This window comes from Petromyzon marinus, chromosome 16 (assembly GCF_048934315.1).
Source record: "Petromyzon marinus isolate PM22_M1 ecotype Great Lakes invasive population chromosome 16, UKy_Petmar_22M1.pri1.0, whole genome shotgun sequence".
Taxonomy (NCBI): Eukaryota; Metazoa; Chordata; class Hyperoartia; order Petromyzontiformes; family Petromyzontidae; genus Petromyzon; species Petromyzon marinus.
This window is the reverse complement of record NC_133682.1, coordinates 7585273-7603379: the sequence shown is the minus strand read 5'-3', so window position 1 is coordinate 7603379 and position 18107 is coordinate 7585273. Positions and strand designations below refer to the sequence as shown.

Below are 18107 nucleotides of genomic sequence, written 5' to 3'. Positions count from 1 at the left end.
ACCATGACCAGTCAAATGTATATTTAGTAAATTTTGCACGCATCTGTTCTTGTAAAACTGAAACCTGCACACTGATGGGGCATGACGACCCGAGTTAGATAAATGTTGGCCAAATGTTCTGTACGAAGAATATTACAACAATGTTCGCAAAGATGATAACATTGTCATATTCAATAAAACAAAATCTTGTCAAAGCAATATATGCAACCCTCATTACCGTACATGAAAACATGGTATTCATGACAATATGAGAATAGCCATGAATTTGAAGATTTTTTTCTGATTTGATAATAATTGTAATTATTGACACTTAAACAAGGCATGGCAGCACTGCCCATCTCATTATTTATCACATTTTGGGGTGAGCGTTGATTCAAAAATTGATTATTTGTTGGCATTTTGGTTCTTGTAGTATCTGTAGTGGCAGCAGAGTCACTTAAACCAATTACATGCAATATATAATATATATGCATTCTTACACATACTTTTTATTGAATTTATTGTGAATGTAATACTCGCTTTTAATCGATGTATCTTTGCATAAAAAACATACACTTGTTACACTAATACATTTTTGAGTATTCAATACCACGCTTTTAAAAATACAATTTGATTAAGATGCAAAGTAGCGCATTTTTTATCTCGCCAAAGTGAATCAATGACAAAAACCCCAATAATTCTCAAATACACAGCTGGCTCGGAGTCACGTGATTTCATCCGGCCCAAGCTGGTGACCGTGATCCGGAGTGGTGTGAAGCCACGCAAGGCCGTACGCATCCTGCTCAACAAGAAGACTGCACACTCCTTTGATCAGGTGCTCACGGACATCACGGACGCTATCAAGCTGGATACGGGAGTGGTCAAGCGACTCTACACACTTGACGGCAAGCAGGTGAGTGTGGAGTGGGCGATGGCCTCACTGGCATGTGGGCTTTGCTCGCACGTGCAACCCACGGTTCGCTACGTACGGCATGAAAGTAAGTTCAACATACGGATGTACATGCAAAGTGGATAGTGCCGTTTTCCAACTTCCGTAAGGCCTGTGGGATGATCTGAGCATTTGGCATGTGGACATCTGTGAAACTACTGAACATCTGCGAAAACGACTGGATGTCTGTTAAAAAGAGCTTTATAGCTCATCATATTTATCCAGTATAAGTAAAGATTCTAATGTACCAAACACTAAAGAAAGGGTGTCATGGATAAATAAAGTGAGGATTTCTTGGGTTAATAAAGGAACATTAGTATTGGTTTACACTGGATGCTATAGTGAGGGAAATTAATTGCCCTCCATCAGTTTTAAATTCCACTGTTCAGCTGGAAGCCACTGCTCAGCTGGAGGTATAATCTAGGCCGGTGGAAAACGTGCAGCGTATTCATTCAATTGTTGATTTTGAGAACCATGTAAAGCCCACTGAGACAAGAAGACTAATTTTAATAAAGACTTTGGGTAGCTGGAACCCGGTACACTATGGTCGTGGTTGCTGGACACAAAGGGCATTGATGGTGCATTAGCTTTAAAGGCGGATATGGCACTAGTGTTTTGTCGAAGGCATGTGTCCTCATAACTCCAATGTTCTATTTAAATTTGACGCATATAGGAATATTTTTTTGGCTGCACAGGCGCTGGTGTTTGTTGCACTGCCATTTCACTCACGAACCACCACTCTTAACAATAAATGTCCAATATGACACCGTGGGATATATTTCGGAAATCTCTGCAGCGGATTTGCCACAAGGATTAACATTTCACTGGCATGGCATATGGTGACTCACGGGACACAACAGGTTGCAGCCACTACTCGTTCCGCATCTTACAATGTGCATATCAAGTCTTCATTAACAATGCTTCTTTAAATATTTCATTAGGCTTTGGAAGCCTCCGTATCAAGGACAGTTCCACAAGAGGCATTGTATTTCTAATTTGTCTGCTGTCAAGGGCACTCCTAGCTGATGGTAGTGGAGTACAGCATTTGTTATTAGACAGTTAAGGACAGCTTAATGCGTGGTGTGCAGGACAGCGTATGTGTGTATGTTGAACTTCTTTCATACCGTACGTAGACAACTCTGCTAATTGGAGGTATGGGGGGGGATAACAAAATAAAAACAAAGACAACAAACTAAACACAAAAGTGGCGTATCTGCGTGCAGACGGTGGAACTGCACCAGTGTGCTCAGGCCATAAGGGCCCAGGTGCTGGATTATGATTAGAGGGGGTAATGGGACAAGGGGCCCCCATTTCATTCCTTGCGCCAAGAGCCCAAATCAACCATGCTATGCCATTGGCACAGGGGCTGTTTTGAGTATAATTTAGGCAGCTGAGTCAGGTGATGAAAACAAAAGGGCTGGCTTTGGCAGTGGTGTGGAAGAACAAAACAAAATTATTCATTGTCATTAATGGCAATATGAATATGTAAAATATGCTGACATTTAGGTAAGCGGTCCTCCTTCAGAGCAGAAATATGGCAGATTAGTTGTGAAGAAGCATAATGAAATGTCTTATAACAGAAACATATAACACGCTGTTGTATGTCATGGCATTTCTTCAGAGCAGAAAGCAGACATTACCCAAATAATTATAGTCTCTATTTCTGTCATGTTTATATCACCAGGGAGTATTCATGATGAAGGTGGTGAGTTAATTTGCGTCAGATATTGATTTGTTTATAACTATTAAAATATTCTTCCCCAATAACATTATTGGCATTACAATATAACAGTGTTGAGCTTTCCTTCAGCTCAGCTCATTGACTTGGACCCAGATTAGCACAACTGAAGATTGCAATCACATTTGCACTATGTGATTGCAAAGCTCGGATGTGATTGGCGGCACGTCAGCTGCACGTGTCATATTGGCGATCCAGTTCACTCTTGCAAATGAGAATATTCTGGTCTCCTGATTTCTCACCCGGTTAAACAAAATAACCTTGACATTTCATAGAGCTGCATGGTGTTATGCAGAGCGACCAACAACCTTCCTGCTCATGAGGCCCATCTGCAGGTCATGATGGTCATTTACAGCGGCAGCAGGAGCAGTAGTTGGTGATACAGAGTCTTTCTTGTTAACATTTCCTCTCATTAGCACTACCTCTGGGGTGGAGTTGGTGGTATCTTATTCATGCCTTGCATGAATGCATGTACAGCATGTTCATTTTGTATTTATACACTGACTCATGCCTGCCAATCCTAACATTTTCAGCGATAGGCTCCTGATTGTCAAACCATTTTAAAGCGTACTGTTTTTCAAAAAGCAAAATGTGTGTACATTTATAATCCTCCAAAAATGATTTTAAAAGTCGATTTATGAGCTTGGTCTGTGGTACATTGATGGCAAATCTGTAGCACATTAAAGTCCTTGGAGAGATATCCACTTGGTTTCACCGTGTAATTGGTGTGAGGGCTTGTATTTATTAATTAACTAATAAAAGGTGCGAATGTTCGGAAATAACTTATGGCACCGCTGTGATATCTCACCACTGAAAGAAAAAACAATTAACAAAATCACTCCCTGGGTGTGTTCGCACCCCAGTGTTGTGAATGACACTTGAAGGTCGACGTTTCAGAAAGGTTCTCTTTGGGTTGCCTCATCGATCGAGCACAGACATAAATGGCAATGGGTCGTGGAGCTTTTGTACAAGATAAGGATTACCCTTGAAAAGCCTGCCAATTGGCCTAAAGATCAATTTTTGAAGAAGAGGATTAAAATTGCTAAATTATTAGCACGTACAGACTGGTTCTACCAGCAGCCACTTGCTTTTTAACAAATCTCGCACAAAGGGGTCAGGTGATGTATGGACAGTGTGCCCTGCTGCCTTTTGTCTATATCGGTTGCGCTTGGGGCAAGCCTCAAGGGATATAATGAAGGCCAAATTGGAAATTGGAGGGCATTTTCTGGTGAAAAGGGAGCACACGTCCCTCGCTGTCACAGTCCCATGCTACTTCTGACCTCTCACCCTGAACGCTTAACCCTGCCTTTCACACTTTCTCGCCTTTTAAACTATTCACCTTTGTAATTCATTTCACCCAGCGTCAGATCTTCCACTGTAGTGCTGTATTTTTAATAACCATTGAAATAATAGATGCAATATCGCATCTCACATGCTGAGATAGAGCAAAGGATCAGTGGTTTGTGCACTGTTCTATGAGCGTGGCAAACTGAGCTTGATTCCAGGCCACGGGTAACAACCAAACTAAACAACCCCTGGCCGACACAGCAGGAAGAGGGTATTCATCCAACATTTGATTAACAAAGAGCTGTTAAATTTTGAATTAAAGCTTTCGTGACTGCAGGGATTCATATTCTTGGTTCTTTCGGTAAAGTCACGTGAAAGGGAAAACAATAAAATAAGAAAAATATAAAACAATAAAATTCTCACGACATTTCGACTGCAACACAAGCAATCATCATCATGTATTATCATCATCCAGAGTGCCATATATATCCATAATACCCCAACGTATTTCCAAGTATAATTTATCTTGTAAAGCAAACTGTGAAAAAACAATTCCCAAATGGAGATTATGGGACCCATCTAGGTTCCCAATGATTAAAAGATAATGAATTGATAGAATGTGGTTCTGCTCATTAGGCAGAGCCTTATGAAGCGACGACACGCAATGGCGCTATCTGTGTGCATCGATTCGTATCAGTTGGGTTTTGTGCTGGGGGATATGGGCAAATGCTGCGCCATGTCTAGGAGGGAGGTCTGCGAACATAAGTAGGTTATGTACTGTATATGCAGGACGACCCCGTTTACCAGCTCCGTTATTAGTTGAGCCATCATTAAGGGGATACGCTAATGCTGCAGTGGGAGTGGTGGCACAGCGGTGATCGCACTACACGATGAACTCGGCTACATGAGTTCAATTCCCAGGCAAGGCTAATATCAGCGGGGAACGATATCTGAATCCCCTTTCATTGTCAAATAACCCCTATGACTGACATGGCATAGAGCGGCCTTCACCCAGCACCGGATTTATAAAGGGCTGCAAAATTAATATACTTTATTTTAATTTCGCTGTGAGAATTCATACTGGTCGAAGCAAGTGGCCTTGGAAAGGACAATTCACCGAAAGGAATGACTGGAGATGGTCAATAATGATTATAAGGTGGCAGCTATTGAATGCAAAGTTACAGAGAGGACGTTCACCGTGGAGATGGAGCTATAAAATCACTTCGTCTGTCGGTAGTAGATGGATTTTTGAGGCAGCATCTTGATGGATGGCGGCTGCTTGGGGAAGCCTTCATCCAGCAGTCGAATGACAGTAGCTGATGATTAAGAATGCTCCACCCAGAGAAGCCTCGTGTTGGCAAATTGTGTGTATCGAGGCATTTTAAAATGGCTCTCGAAGGCTCTGTTCTCCATCCCACCTGCTTTGAAATTCACGCCACAGATGCTGCAGATGCACACATTAGTACGGTCCCAGCTCCAAGGGAGTTAGTGATAAACACCCCTGTGTGTGATAAATTTGGTTTGCTCTGTATACCGTGGGCTAGCTGAATCATGGTGCAGCAGAGTGTGTGACACGTCGGGTGTAGCTGCAGAGATCACTAGCCCCGTACATTTGTTGGTAGTGCCATCGTACTAATTATCTGGTTACTGGAAATTGAAAAATAGAGTTTAATTAAGCTGGTGCTTTAAAACATCTCCATTTAACTGTGGGGTAACTGAAAAAGGCACCGTAAATTGTGCATGGCAAGCGCTGGCAGCAAGTTTGAAAAAAAAGTTGCATTCTGAGTATTCAAATGAACATCTGTCTGTGGAATTTTTTTCTCCACCATCCATTCTGGAATTAACCAAGGCCCTATTTTTGGTGACTAGTTTGAAATGTAAATAATATGCCACGGGTAAGATGTCGTGTATGTCATCATGCTCATTCATTGCTAAATTAATTTACGCTTGGGTGGACTCGCAACATAAGAGTACGGTTAAAATGCATTATTTCCTGTCATGTTCATAGCCTCATTGATATTTCACCCCTGTCAATCCACTGCTGTATGAGGGCCTCCCACACCATACACATGGGGGTTGTTTGACCATACTTCGCCCTGGTCAGTACAGGTTGAAAGTAGGGAGCATAGTACAGTACAATAAATATTTTAATGCACTGCTCTATGCTGACAACATAGCCTTGTAACAGTCTATAACACCTGCTGTTCATGGTAGTAGCCCATCAAATCACTATCTAGGCTCAAACCTGATAAGATCGGGTGCATTTTGGACGATTTTAGCAAAGACGTCCAAATGTTAATTACTTTAAATTCCCTTGAAAATTCAGAATTTGTGGATCCAGGCGTGATGCAGTAAATTGACATTTGTGTGAGAACTAGTGTGGCACAACTATTGTTGGTCACATCCTGTCCTCCTTGCCACAAGGATTTGCAGTGTGTATGGTGACTGTAACAGAATTCTAATTAACAGCACAGTTGTGCCAGCTTTTATGGCTGTCCGCCAAGTCTTGAAAGAGTCTTGTTTGAAACAAATAGCGAAGGTCACCAAGAACCAAACCCTTCATGGACCTTTATATTGTTTAAGTTGCCTTCCCTGTCCCCGTTTGTTTGCTAATTGATAAGTTAATAAAAAAACCAATTATACTTCCTACAAATGTTGTTTTGGCCAACTGTATTGCATGGGAAGAGTGTTCACTGATAATTTCTGAAGTACATTTTGCATGTGCAGTGATTTAATTTGAAAAACTTGGAACATTCACTTTAAGATGTTTTCATTTTTTCAGAAGAAAAAATCACGTCGCGGTCCTAATTGGTGAAACTATAAAACACTGTGATCTTAAACTTAAATCACATACTGTATTTGGTTTTAAATGTTCACGTTATAAAAATATATAAGGAAACAAATATTGAGTTTTAATTTGCACGGTATTAGGAGCTTGTGCCAAGGGCTCATATTATATTTATAACAGCTATCTTTGGCTGATGATATATGACAGAACAGAGGGCATGCCATAACTTTCATGATTTTGGCATCGTTTGTTCACATGATGCTCTCCCAATCATGTAACACGACCAGCACAGTTCAGCCCCTTCCGAAGACTACTCAACAAACAAGAGGCACATTAACCGCTCACACCACAGCATGCATTGTTTCCTGCAAAAGGCTGTTATTTTTACTCGAGGAAGCCTCCCTTTGAATGCTGATGAATTCAAATGTAAACTGGCGAGCGGTTTTTCAAAGCCTGTTTTGTACACCGTTACACTTTTTTGAATGGGCCTCTTGGTGTTAAAACGTTTGCAAAACACTAAACAAAAAGGGTTGGTTTAGGCGGCGCCTTTCGGAGATGTGCCAGCTCGCCCTTAGTCCGTCTGTAGCATTCTCCAGAGCTCTCTTTTTTTTGTAACAAACCTTGGTGTTGAGGACTCCGCCACTGGGGAATTGCGAAATGTGAGGGCCGTGCTCTTTCAAAGTTGATGTTTTCACTGAACCCTATGGGAAACTTTTGAACAGGGCAGCACCCGCTGTTAATGTTGCTGCACGCTCTCGGAACGTGGCTCCCAGGGCTGGTGTCACGACGGTAACCAATGCATTGAACACTCGCACAGACACGGCCTCGTAGGTATTCAGCTGTGGTCATTGGTCTTACGGGTAGCTGTGCTGCACCAAATGAGTCTCAGTAAGACGAGGCCCCTATCTTACTCCTGTACGGAGGTACCCAAGCAAAGCCCAACTTTGGTCATGAATACAAGGTTAACTGTTTAGGTTTCTCACCCACCCAAGTGTAGTTAAAAAGCATAACTCGGGGCCAATTACTCCACACCCTGGCCCTCTGTGTTTTTTTTAGCTATAATATACCAATGGCTTTCCATTGCCCTAGTCGCCCATGCGCACCATGGTGTAGTTACTGCAAATCAATTAATGGCAGTGTTTGTGCCCAAATCTTGCATGCGTTATATAGTCTTGGTGGGCACCAGTGGGTCATAAACACGTGTCGTCATTGTTGATTGCTTGCCTGTGTCCAGCATGACACCTTGTAGAGGTGACTCTAATGATTATTGAAGATGCGCTGCTCCAGTACATTGTGTGAATACTACAGGACAGCATGTAGTATGTACAGTGAGGGAAAAAAGTATTTGATCCCCTGCTGATTTTGTACGTTTGGCCACTGACAAAGAAATGATCAGTCTATAATTTTAATGGTAGGTTAATATGAACAGTGAGAGACAGAATAACAACATAATCCAGAAAAACGCATGTCAAAAATGTTATAAATTGTTTTACATTTTAATGAGGGAAATAAGTATTTGACCCTTCTGCAAAACATGACTTAGTACTTGGTGGCAAAACCCTTGTTGGCAATCACAGAGGTCAGACGTTTCTTGTAGTTGGCCACCAGGTTTGCACACATCTCAGGAGGGATTTTGTCCCACTCTTTGCAGACCTTCTCCAAGTCATTAAGGTTTCGAGGCTGACGTTTGGCAACGCGAACCTTCAGCTCCCTCCACAGATTTTCTATGGGATTAAGGTCTGGAGACTGGCTAGGCCACTCCAGGACCTTAATGTGCTTCTTCTTGAGCCACTCCTTTGTTGCCTGGGCCGTGTGATTTGGGTCATTGTCATGCTGGAATACACATCCACGACCCATTTTCAATGCCCTGGCTGAGGGAAGATGGTTCTCACCCAAGATTTGACGGTACATGGCCCCGTCCATCATCCCTTTGATGCAGTGAAGTTGTCCTGTCCCCTTAGCAGAAAAACACCCCCAAAGCATGTTTCCACCTCCATGTTTGACGGTGGGATGGTGTTCTTGGGGTCATAGGCAGCATTCCTCCTCCTCCAAACACGGCGAGTTGAGTTGATGCCAAAGAGCCCTATTTTGGTCTCATCTGACCACAACACTTTCACCCAGTTGTCCTCTGAATCATTCAGATGTTCATTGGCAAATTTCAGACGGGCATGTATATGTGCTTTCTTGAGCAAGGGGACCTTGCGGGCGCTGCAGGATTACAGTCCTTCACGGCGTAGTGTGTTACCAATTGTTTTCTTGGTGACTATGGTCCCAGCTGCCTTGAGATCATTGTTAAGATCCTCCCGTGTAGTTCTGGGCTGATTCCTCACCGTTCTCATGATCATTGCAACTCCACGAGGTGAGATCTTGCATGGATCCCCAGGCCGAGGTAGATTGACAGTTCTTTTGTGTTTCTTCCATTTGCGAATAATCGCACCAACTGTTGTCACCTTCTCGCCAAGCTGCTTGGCAATGGTCTTGTAGCCCATTCCAGCCTTGTGTAGGTCTACAATCTTGTCCCTGACATCCTTGGAGAGCTCTTTGGTCTGGCCATGGTGGAGAGTTTGGAATCTGATTGATTGATTGCTTCTGTGGACAGGTGTCTTTTATACAGGTAACAAGCTGAGATTAGGAGCACTCCCTTTAAGAGTGTGCTCCTAATCTCAGCTCATTACCTGTATAAAAGAGACCTGGGAGCCAGAAATCTTTCTGATTGAGAGGGGGTCAAATACTTATTTCCCTCATTAAAATGCAAATCAATTAATAACATTTTTGACATGCGTTTTTCTGAATTTTGTTGTTGTTATTCTGTCTCTCACTGTTCAAATAAACCTACCATTAAAATTATAGACTGATCATTTCTTTGTCAGTGGGCATACGTACAAAATCAGCAGGGGATCAAATACTTTTTTTCCCTCACTGTAACCGTGGCTGGCCTAGGTCATGCAAGATTGCTTTGATGATGTGGTAGTTTTCTGTTAATTGTGCAGGAGAGAATTGGTCATTCAGGTAGTGCCTGATTTTTCTTTTGCATAGAAAGCCATTGTGATCATATATTAACTTGTGGAAATTCAAGGTTCTGTTTTCTCCATATTAACAATGTGATGTGGAAAATTGAAGATTACATTGGTGTAAAAATCAAAGGCAATATTTCAGTGCAAATAACAGCCATTTTTACATGTAATAATTAAACTAGTTCAGTGCAAACATGTCCAATTCATTCAGATACTATTAGATTCGCTGGTTAATCTCTTAAAATGTTGTAAATTTAAATCACTCACTTCAGGGAGGTAGTGTTAATATTTTTTTCTGAAACATTGCAGACAAAATTCCTCTCTCCGAGACGGTGCGTTCCCAGAGAGAGTAGCAAAATGTGATGATTTTTGGGATGATGCAAAAATTAAAGGTTTCACTTCTCAAGATGCTGGGGGAGGGGGCATTCCAGGGACGAGCCGTCACAGGCCAGATGACGTCCAACCCCACCATCACCACCTTCCGCTTGCCTGAGCGTGACCCCTCCGTCTCGTCGCTCTCCGCACCTACAATGCAGCCCTTGGTCCTCAGGGTGCTTTGCTGGCTGATCCCGGCCGCCCGTTTGGTCAGACGCGTTGGGGATGCAGAAGAAGCCAGCTGAGGTCCCCCGTCAGTCTCCCTGGCAACGGCGTTCACAGAATTTGGCGCAGTCACTGGGGAGGGCCTTTGCTCACGTTTTGCTCCGGTTGGAAATTGACAACGTTTAACATCTTTTGATTTAAAGCTTTTGTGACTGCAGGGATTCATATTCTTGGTTCTTTCAGTAAAGTCACGTAGAAAGGAAAACAATAAAATGATTGCTTGTATTGCAGTCGAAACGTCGTGAGAATTTTATTGTTTTATATTTTTATTATTTTATTGTTTCCCTTCTACGTGACTTTACCGAAAGAACCAAGAATATGAATCCCTGCAGTCACGAAATCTTTAAATCAAAATCTTTTTTTATAGTCATGCTTACCCCTTGTTTTTTTATATATGCAGTTTTTTTTTTTATATCGGAGAAATGTAGGCACAGCAGAACTGCAGTACTGTACTGCTGTATATTATCAGTCTGCACTTGATTGTATTTTTTTTTTGGAATCTCGATGCAAGCACCCATGCCCTTTTCAACATCAAGTTCTGTCATTAATGCCACCAGAATATAAATATAATTCAATAAGCCTTGTGGAATATCTTTTCTCCCAACGCTCATATAAGGTTATTAGCAATTTATATATTTTAAAAAAATCCCCGTGAGGTAAATTAATTTTATCTTAAAATGTGCTACCTTTATTCTAATCTTATAAAATACACATTGCTGTGAATCTGTAGTTGCAGACAGCATCCGTTCTCCACTGGAGATCAAACCTGCCTGATCACCAACAAACCTGTCAACCCCTTGTCAGTGCCCTACCTTATTATATACCAATTCAGATCTTATTGATCACCCCGTGCCCGTATACTTTTCAACGTTCATCCTACAAAGTCCCATCTCAAGGGAGAAACAAACACATTTTTCGCCCCGTATTGCAACGGCTGCACACCGCATGGACCTGAAAACTCAATTTCCCTGTACAAGAATACAAATAAGCCGTATGGTTTGACAAGGTGTATGTCACCAAGTACAGGACCATTGAGGCCTAACTTGGAATCGATGGGCGTACTAGGAAGCTGCCTTTCGAAATGACACCCATAAATGCAAATTACATTTGCCGTTGTGTGTGTGTTTTCTTTCGATTGTGGAATAATTGAGCCGGCATGAGTTATCATCGCACCGTTGTATCCATTTGGAGCCACTGGGAGGGAGGTGGTAATCGTCTCAGCCACCACCTCTCCGCCAAAACCAAGCAGGGGGCTTGAGGTACACCAACAGATTATGGCCTCGTTAATACAAATGTATGGCGCCCGCGTTTTAGCTTCTGTCCTGCACTTGGAAAAACGACCAAGACTTTTATTTAAGAGTGTGTGGACTGGGTGGGGGTGGGGGGAAAGTACTGTATACTAATTGCTACGTAACATTTTTCGATTTAAAGCTTTCGTGACTGCAGGGATTCATATTCTTGGTTCTTTTGGTAAAGTCACGTAGAAGGGAAACAATAAAATAATAAAAATATAAAACAATAAAATTCTCACGACATTTCGACAACACAAGCAATCATCATCAGGTGTGAAAACCACAGCAAGAAATTTTGAAAAAAAAATTTTTGCTGTGGTTTTCACACCTGATGATGATTGCTTGTGTTGCAGTCGAAACGTCGTGAGAATTTTATTGTTTTATATTTTTATTATTTTATTGTTCCCTTCTACGTGACTTTACCGAAAGAACCAAGAATATACTACGTAACAGTTGGAAATGGATCGTTTGTAGTGTTGTAACAAATGAAATGGCTGCCGGCATTCGTGTTCACGAGATTGAGCAAAATTTGAGCAAAATTTCAGCAAGCGGCCTCAAATGAACAACGCAAACAAAAATATCCCAAACCCCCTCCCCAAACAAAGGCTCCAAACTTAACGAAAGGCAAAACGACATCCCCGAGGCGTTCAACACAACTCCGCATATACCACCACACGTGCTCATGTGTGTACCGTTTTGTAGTCAACGCGTACGCACTAAACTCGGGTTTGTGTTTAGTGTGTATGTGCGTGTTTTGGAGAGGAAGGCTGATGGGGGCTTGAGCATCAGCTGTCGGGGAAGGAGGCAAACAGAAGAGGCAAACGGGGAATCTCAGGAGAATGAAACCGGCCCGAGCCGGTTGCAGCCGTTGGGTGGTGGACGAAAGCGTTTACGGTGGTGGTGCGTGGTGGGGTGGTGGTGGGGTGGTGGGTGGTGGTGGGGTGGTGGGTGGTGGTGGGTGGTGGTGGTGGGTGGTGTGGGTGGTGGTGGGTGGTGGTGGTGGTGGGTGGTGGTGGGTGGTGTGGGTGGTGGTGTGGGTGGTGGTGGTGGGTGGTGTGGGTGGTGGTGGTGTGGGTGGTGGTGGGTAGTGTGGGTGGTGGTGGTGGGTGGTGGTGGTGGGTGGTGTGGGTGGTGGTGGTGGGTGGTGTGGGTGGTGTGGGTGGTGGTGGTGGGTGGTGTGGGTGGTGGTGGTGGGTGGTGGTGGTGGTGGGTGGTGTGGTGGTGGTGGTGGGTGGTGTGGGTGGTGGTGGTGGGTGGTGTGGGTGGTGGTGGGTGGTGTGGGTGGTGGTGGTGGGTGGTGTGGGTGGTGGTGGTGGGTGGTGTGGGTGGTGGTGGTGGGTGGTGGTGGTGGGTGGTGTGGTGGTGGGTGGTGTGGCTTGTGGTGGTGGGTGGTGTGGGTGGTGGTGGTGGGTGGTGTGGGTGGTGGTGGTGGTGGGTGGTGTGGGTGGTGGTGGTGGGTGGTGTGGGTGGTGGTGGTGGGTGGTGTGGGTGGTGGTGGTGGGTGGTGGTGGTGGGTGGTGTGGGTGGTGGTGGTGGGTGCCGGCCTGAGGTTGTTGCTTTTTGCCCACCGGGTTTTGTTTGGCCGTCGACCGCAAGTGCAGAGCGAGCAACGTTGATGCGGAGCGCTCCCTCCTCGTTCGCCTCGTGCTTTCAGGGGTCAACCTTTGCCTAACTTTGCCTTCAAATGACCGTCACGGGGCTGGTAGTGCTACTTTTTTGTGTATTCGTGTGTATGTGTGTTAAGAAGGTTAATGGGAAGCGGTAGTGTAGCGGTTAGCGCGCTCAGCTACGAACCTGGCGACCCGGGTTCAAATTCCCGCTCACGGCCAACAGCGGTGATGATTATCTGCCTATATTCTTGGTTCTTTCGGTAAAGTCACCGAAAGAACCAAGAATATGAATCCCTGCAGTCACGAAAGCTTTATATTAAAATTGAACCGGTTCTGCCAAGTTGCGGTGTGTAGTAAACATCGCCATTGGGGAGACAAAGGCGGCCGGGCGTGGTGCTGGCCACCCACGCCCCTCGTGTACCACAGTGCCGGCCTTCATAGGTGCTGCTCGCTATAACAGCGCTTGCCCCAACAGTCTGTTAAGGCTATACGGGGAGGAATTTGTGTCTTTGTATTCATAATTCAGTGTTTCATTTGAATTTTTTTTTACCGTATGCTGGCCAAATTGTACACATTGCCAAGACATTTTCTTATTTGTCTTTTGTGGCGCATGACAGGATTTTGTAATGCATGGAGGTTTAGTAAGTGGTGGTTAGTGCACCGCACTATGAACTGGGTCTCTAAAGTTGGTTTTCCTGGCCTTCAGTGGTGAGCAATATCTGAACCCGTCTTGGCCGCACTGACCAGCGGGGTCGACGTAAATGTCAAATAACCACGATCATTGACATGCCGTGAGGATACCTTAACAAAGGGCTGTACATTATTATATGTGTTGTAATGGTTTTTTGTTTGAATCAAAAACGCTATTTCTATTGAACAGCCATTTGTCAATCCAAGGTTATGCTATGAAGAGCCTCACAATGGTCAACATTGCAAATATCGCACAGACATAAACACATACGGACTTAATAGCATACATTAAGTTAATAATAATGTCCGCTTTCAGAAGAGTATTGCATTGGAATGTTTTGCCAATTCCATTGAGTGGCATGTGAGTTGTTAACAGGAGTACCCGGAGACAACCTCCACATGCAAGGGGATTACACTGAAAGTTCCATACATATTGATTCAGTATGTTGCTGTCCTCCCATATCCTGGCCATCTAATGGGTAAGCCTACTATTGGGACCTCCTTTGCCAGTACCAAAGTATGATAATAGGTTTTTCCCATTTTTTCTGGCAGGCCTACCATTTTGTTGGACTTAAAAGCCTATCATAAGTGTTAATCCACGTTTCATTGCTTAGTGCCCTTTAACTGGAGGTTTATAGAATAAAAACAACTTTCAGCCATTTGTCAATCCACTGCTAGAGGAACGCCTTCGCATGATGTGTTCGTCATGGTGTTTTTTCTTAGCATACTTCACCATACTGATCAGTGCAGGTTGGTGAAGGGGGAGGGGGAAAGCCAGGACTGGTTTAGATATCACTCGCCACCGATTTTAACTAGCTCGGGGTCGAACTCAGGTTGTCAGACTCATAGCACGGTGTGCTAACAACTGTATTACCACGAGCATTCATATACAATTAAATACTGGAACGCAATTTTTACTGGAACCCAAGGCTGGTTTTGAAACAAACTAGTATATCTTTATAAGAGTGGTAACAGGCTGAAAATGTTTTAATCAGAAAGGGAAGTCTTCTCATCAGGGAATGAAAACAATCATCCTTGTTCTGCCACTGTTTTCTCTTGCTGCACAACGTACAGTTGGGAAGTGGATCTGGAGGCTGTTCCTGTCTAGAAAGTGATTTCTCGTGAATTATTCAAGAGCTGCATGCGGGAAGTTCTCTCTTAGTGGGCTGATGAATAAATTCAAAGCGTGTTCAAATTTGCATGCGAGGATAATGCACTTAGGCAGTTTTCTGCAGCCGTGGGGGAAAGAAACCTCCACGTCTTCAGAAAGACAGCCGCACACAATTTAAGATCTATTCTAAAAAGTCATCAAATAGCATGAAGATCCTTGATAATCTAAAAGGACCTAAAATGGGAAAAAGCTGCAAAATATAAAATTATTTGTACATTTCATGTTTGGATAATGAGTCAAATATCTCGCGTAGTTTTCAGCGCTATAATTCCAGCACTGGTTGCTTAAACTGCTTTCTTACTTTAGAAATAGACCTGGCAGGCCAGAATGGAATAGATATGGGTCAGTGGAAAGTAGGTACAAACACAGCCCATCTGAACAGGTTGTTATTTGCAAACAATTGTGGATTATACAGAATTATCATGTGGCAGTTACTAATATACTATCTTGCATGGTCACATAGTCATCTACCAATATCGCATATTAAACAATGACATTTTGTAGCATACCGATACCCCATATTGCACTTTCACTACATTTTCTGCTGATTCAATTGGTCTTCGTACATTTGCTTTTTTGTAATTAAATTTTGTAAGCACCGTTCAGTGTATAATAAAAAAAAAATGTATCATAGAAGTTGATAGAAAGGACCTACCATATGAAGTGGAGAAAATTGACGTTTTTTTTTTAATTTAAAACATTTGCTGGCATAGCTTATGGCGCGTGGACGCAGTGTCGCGATCGGACACATTATCACCATAAAAAACTACGCCAGGCATTGTGGCCAGGTCTGGGCAAACAAAGAGCTTTTGAAATGTTGCCAGTGCCTCTCTTAAATTATGAGCAGTCAGAAACATTATCTCACACAGATACCTTGGCAGTGAGTTAATAAGGTGCCTGTAACAGTGTTATTTTTCTGGCAAACGTAAATCGTTGCACATTCTTTTCATTATTTCGTGTGACCGTTATGGACAGACATTGGCTCACATAATATCTAGACGTTCATGATGGGCTTTTGTGGAGTCTTTTACTGTTTAATTTCATGCTAACCGTTTGGCAGAAGCACAAGCATCAAAATTATGTCCATGGCCTGAGTGTTCCTCAAGCTCAGTTTCTGATTTAAAATTTTCTCTCGTGGAAGGTGATAAATCACCCGTGGAACGGCTGAGGATCTGTTGTGCGTTGATAAAACCGTTGCCGTGACAACTTCACAACCCTGATATCTGGCCTCATCAGGATGAGGAGGCCCTCTGTTTTGTCTTTACAAAGCCACTGCTATTAAATTAACATTTGAATTCATGCTTTCTACGTTTTTTTGTAAATTCAACATTATTGAGTATTTGCGCGTGTTTACATTTACATTGCCCGTGGTCACAGATTTTGATGCTCCGTCAAAGCAGTGTGCCGTACCAAGATTATGGTGATTCTTTTCACGCTACTAAGATTGTGCGTTCGTAACCAATTGAAAACTTTGCAAAACATAAACTACGAATGATGTGTTAGTCAAATTATTATTTAATGGTGCACTATGTGACAGTCAGACTTTTAAGCATTTCATTAGCCTAAACCAGGGGTCGGTAACCTGCAGCTCCGGAGCCGCATGCGGTTCTTTAAGGACTGCTTCGTGACGTCATTCACGTGCATTGCGGCTATGGAAATCTAGATTTTTTTTTTTTACCAAATAAAAAATGTCTCTTGTTATTTTGGTTGCTGACCCCTGGCCTCAACAAACCACGTACATGTACCGTAATCACAAACACTTGCATGTGACGGGCAATTGAATGGTGCCCAGAGGTGTTTGCAGTGTGGGATTTGGTCTTAGCAAGAGTCCCTCTGTATAGTTTTTAGAGCACCACCATCAGCAGCAGGAGGAAACGGCGGCAGCATGTCAATGTTGTTGTTTTGTTGATCTTTTTCCTGCCAACCTTTTTGCTGTGGAGCATCCTTGAGTATGGATGTTTTGTGAAGATGTCGTGGTGACTTGGAATCACACATGGATAAGGGGCGCTCTTTATCGGCCACACTCATTATCATGGCTTTCAGAATACAGTGCCACAATATTGGCAGTGTGATGGCTTTGAAGTGGCTCTCCTCTTATTTCCACACAAACACACGGTCTTGTCCCTCAGGAAGGATCGTGACCCCCCACTGAAATGACCTCGGACATTCATTTTGCCTTTCAAGCTACAACATTCTAAAAGGCTTAGAATGAGTGCAATAAGTGCAATTTGAATTACAGTATATGGTCTACTAGCGGGAAGTACCCGGCGTTGCCCGGGCAAAAAAGACAGACACACACATCGACTTACACACACTTACAGACATTGACCCACACACACAAAAACATCGACTTACACGCACACACACATATGAACTCACACACACATCGACTCAAACAGACACATCGACTTACACACGCACATCGACTCGCACACACACATATCGATTTAGACGCACACACAATTTATTTTTTATTTTCACTTACACACACAAATCGACTCGCACACACACATGGACCTACACACACACAAAGAAATGGACTTACACACTCACATGGAGCCATGCACACACATTGACTAACACACACACACATCGACTGACACACACAGACACATCGACTCACACACACATCGACACAGACACGCACATCGACTCACACGCACACATGGACTTAGACACACATAAAAAAAAGGTACTAACTAAATTTTAAAATATTAGTTGTCTACATGCACACACTTTTACTAACACTGAGTGACACATACACATGAACTCACATACACACTCTAATGGACTCACACACACATGCACTTACACGCACAGCGACTTACACACACATCGATTTACAAAGACACAGCGACTCATACACACATGGACTTACATACATTCATCGACTTACACGCACAATAGATTTTTTATTTTCACTTACACACATCGACTCACACACACATCGACCTACACACACCCACACGCAAATAAATAAGACTTACAC

At 43.1% G+C, this 18107-nt stretch overlaps 1 protein-coding gene across 9 annotated transcripts in view; it reads left to right on the top strand.

Annotated features, from left to right (window-relative positions):
- The window catches only part of DCLK1 (doublecortin like kinase 1), a 72135-nt gene that overhangs the window by 9959 nt on the left and 44069 nt on the right, over positions 1-18107 (top strand). For all 9 annotated transcript variants that reach the window (XM_076067463.1, XM_032955335.2, XM_032955339.2 and 6 more), the window contains exon 6: positions 693-892. In XM_076067463.1, the coding sequence (XP_075923578.1) occupies positions 693-892 (200 nt within the window). The remainder of the gene's footprint in view (positions 1-692; positions 893-18107) is intronic.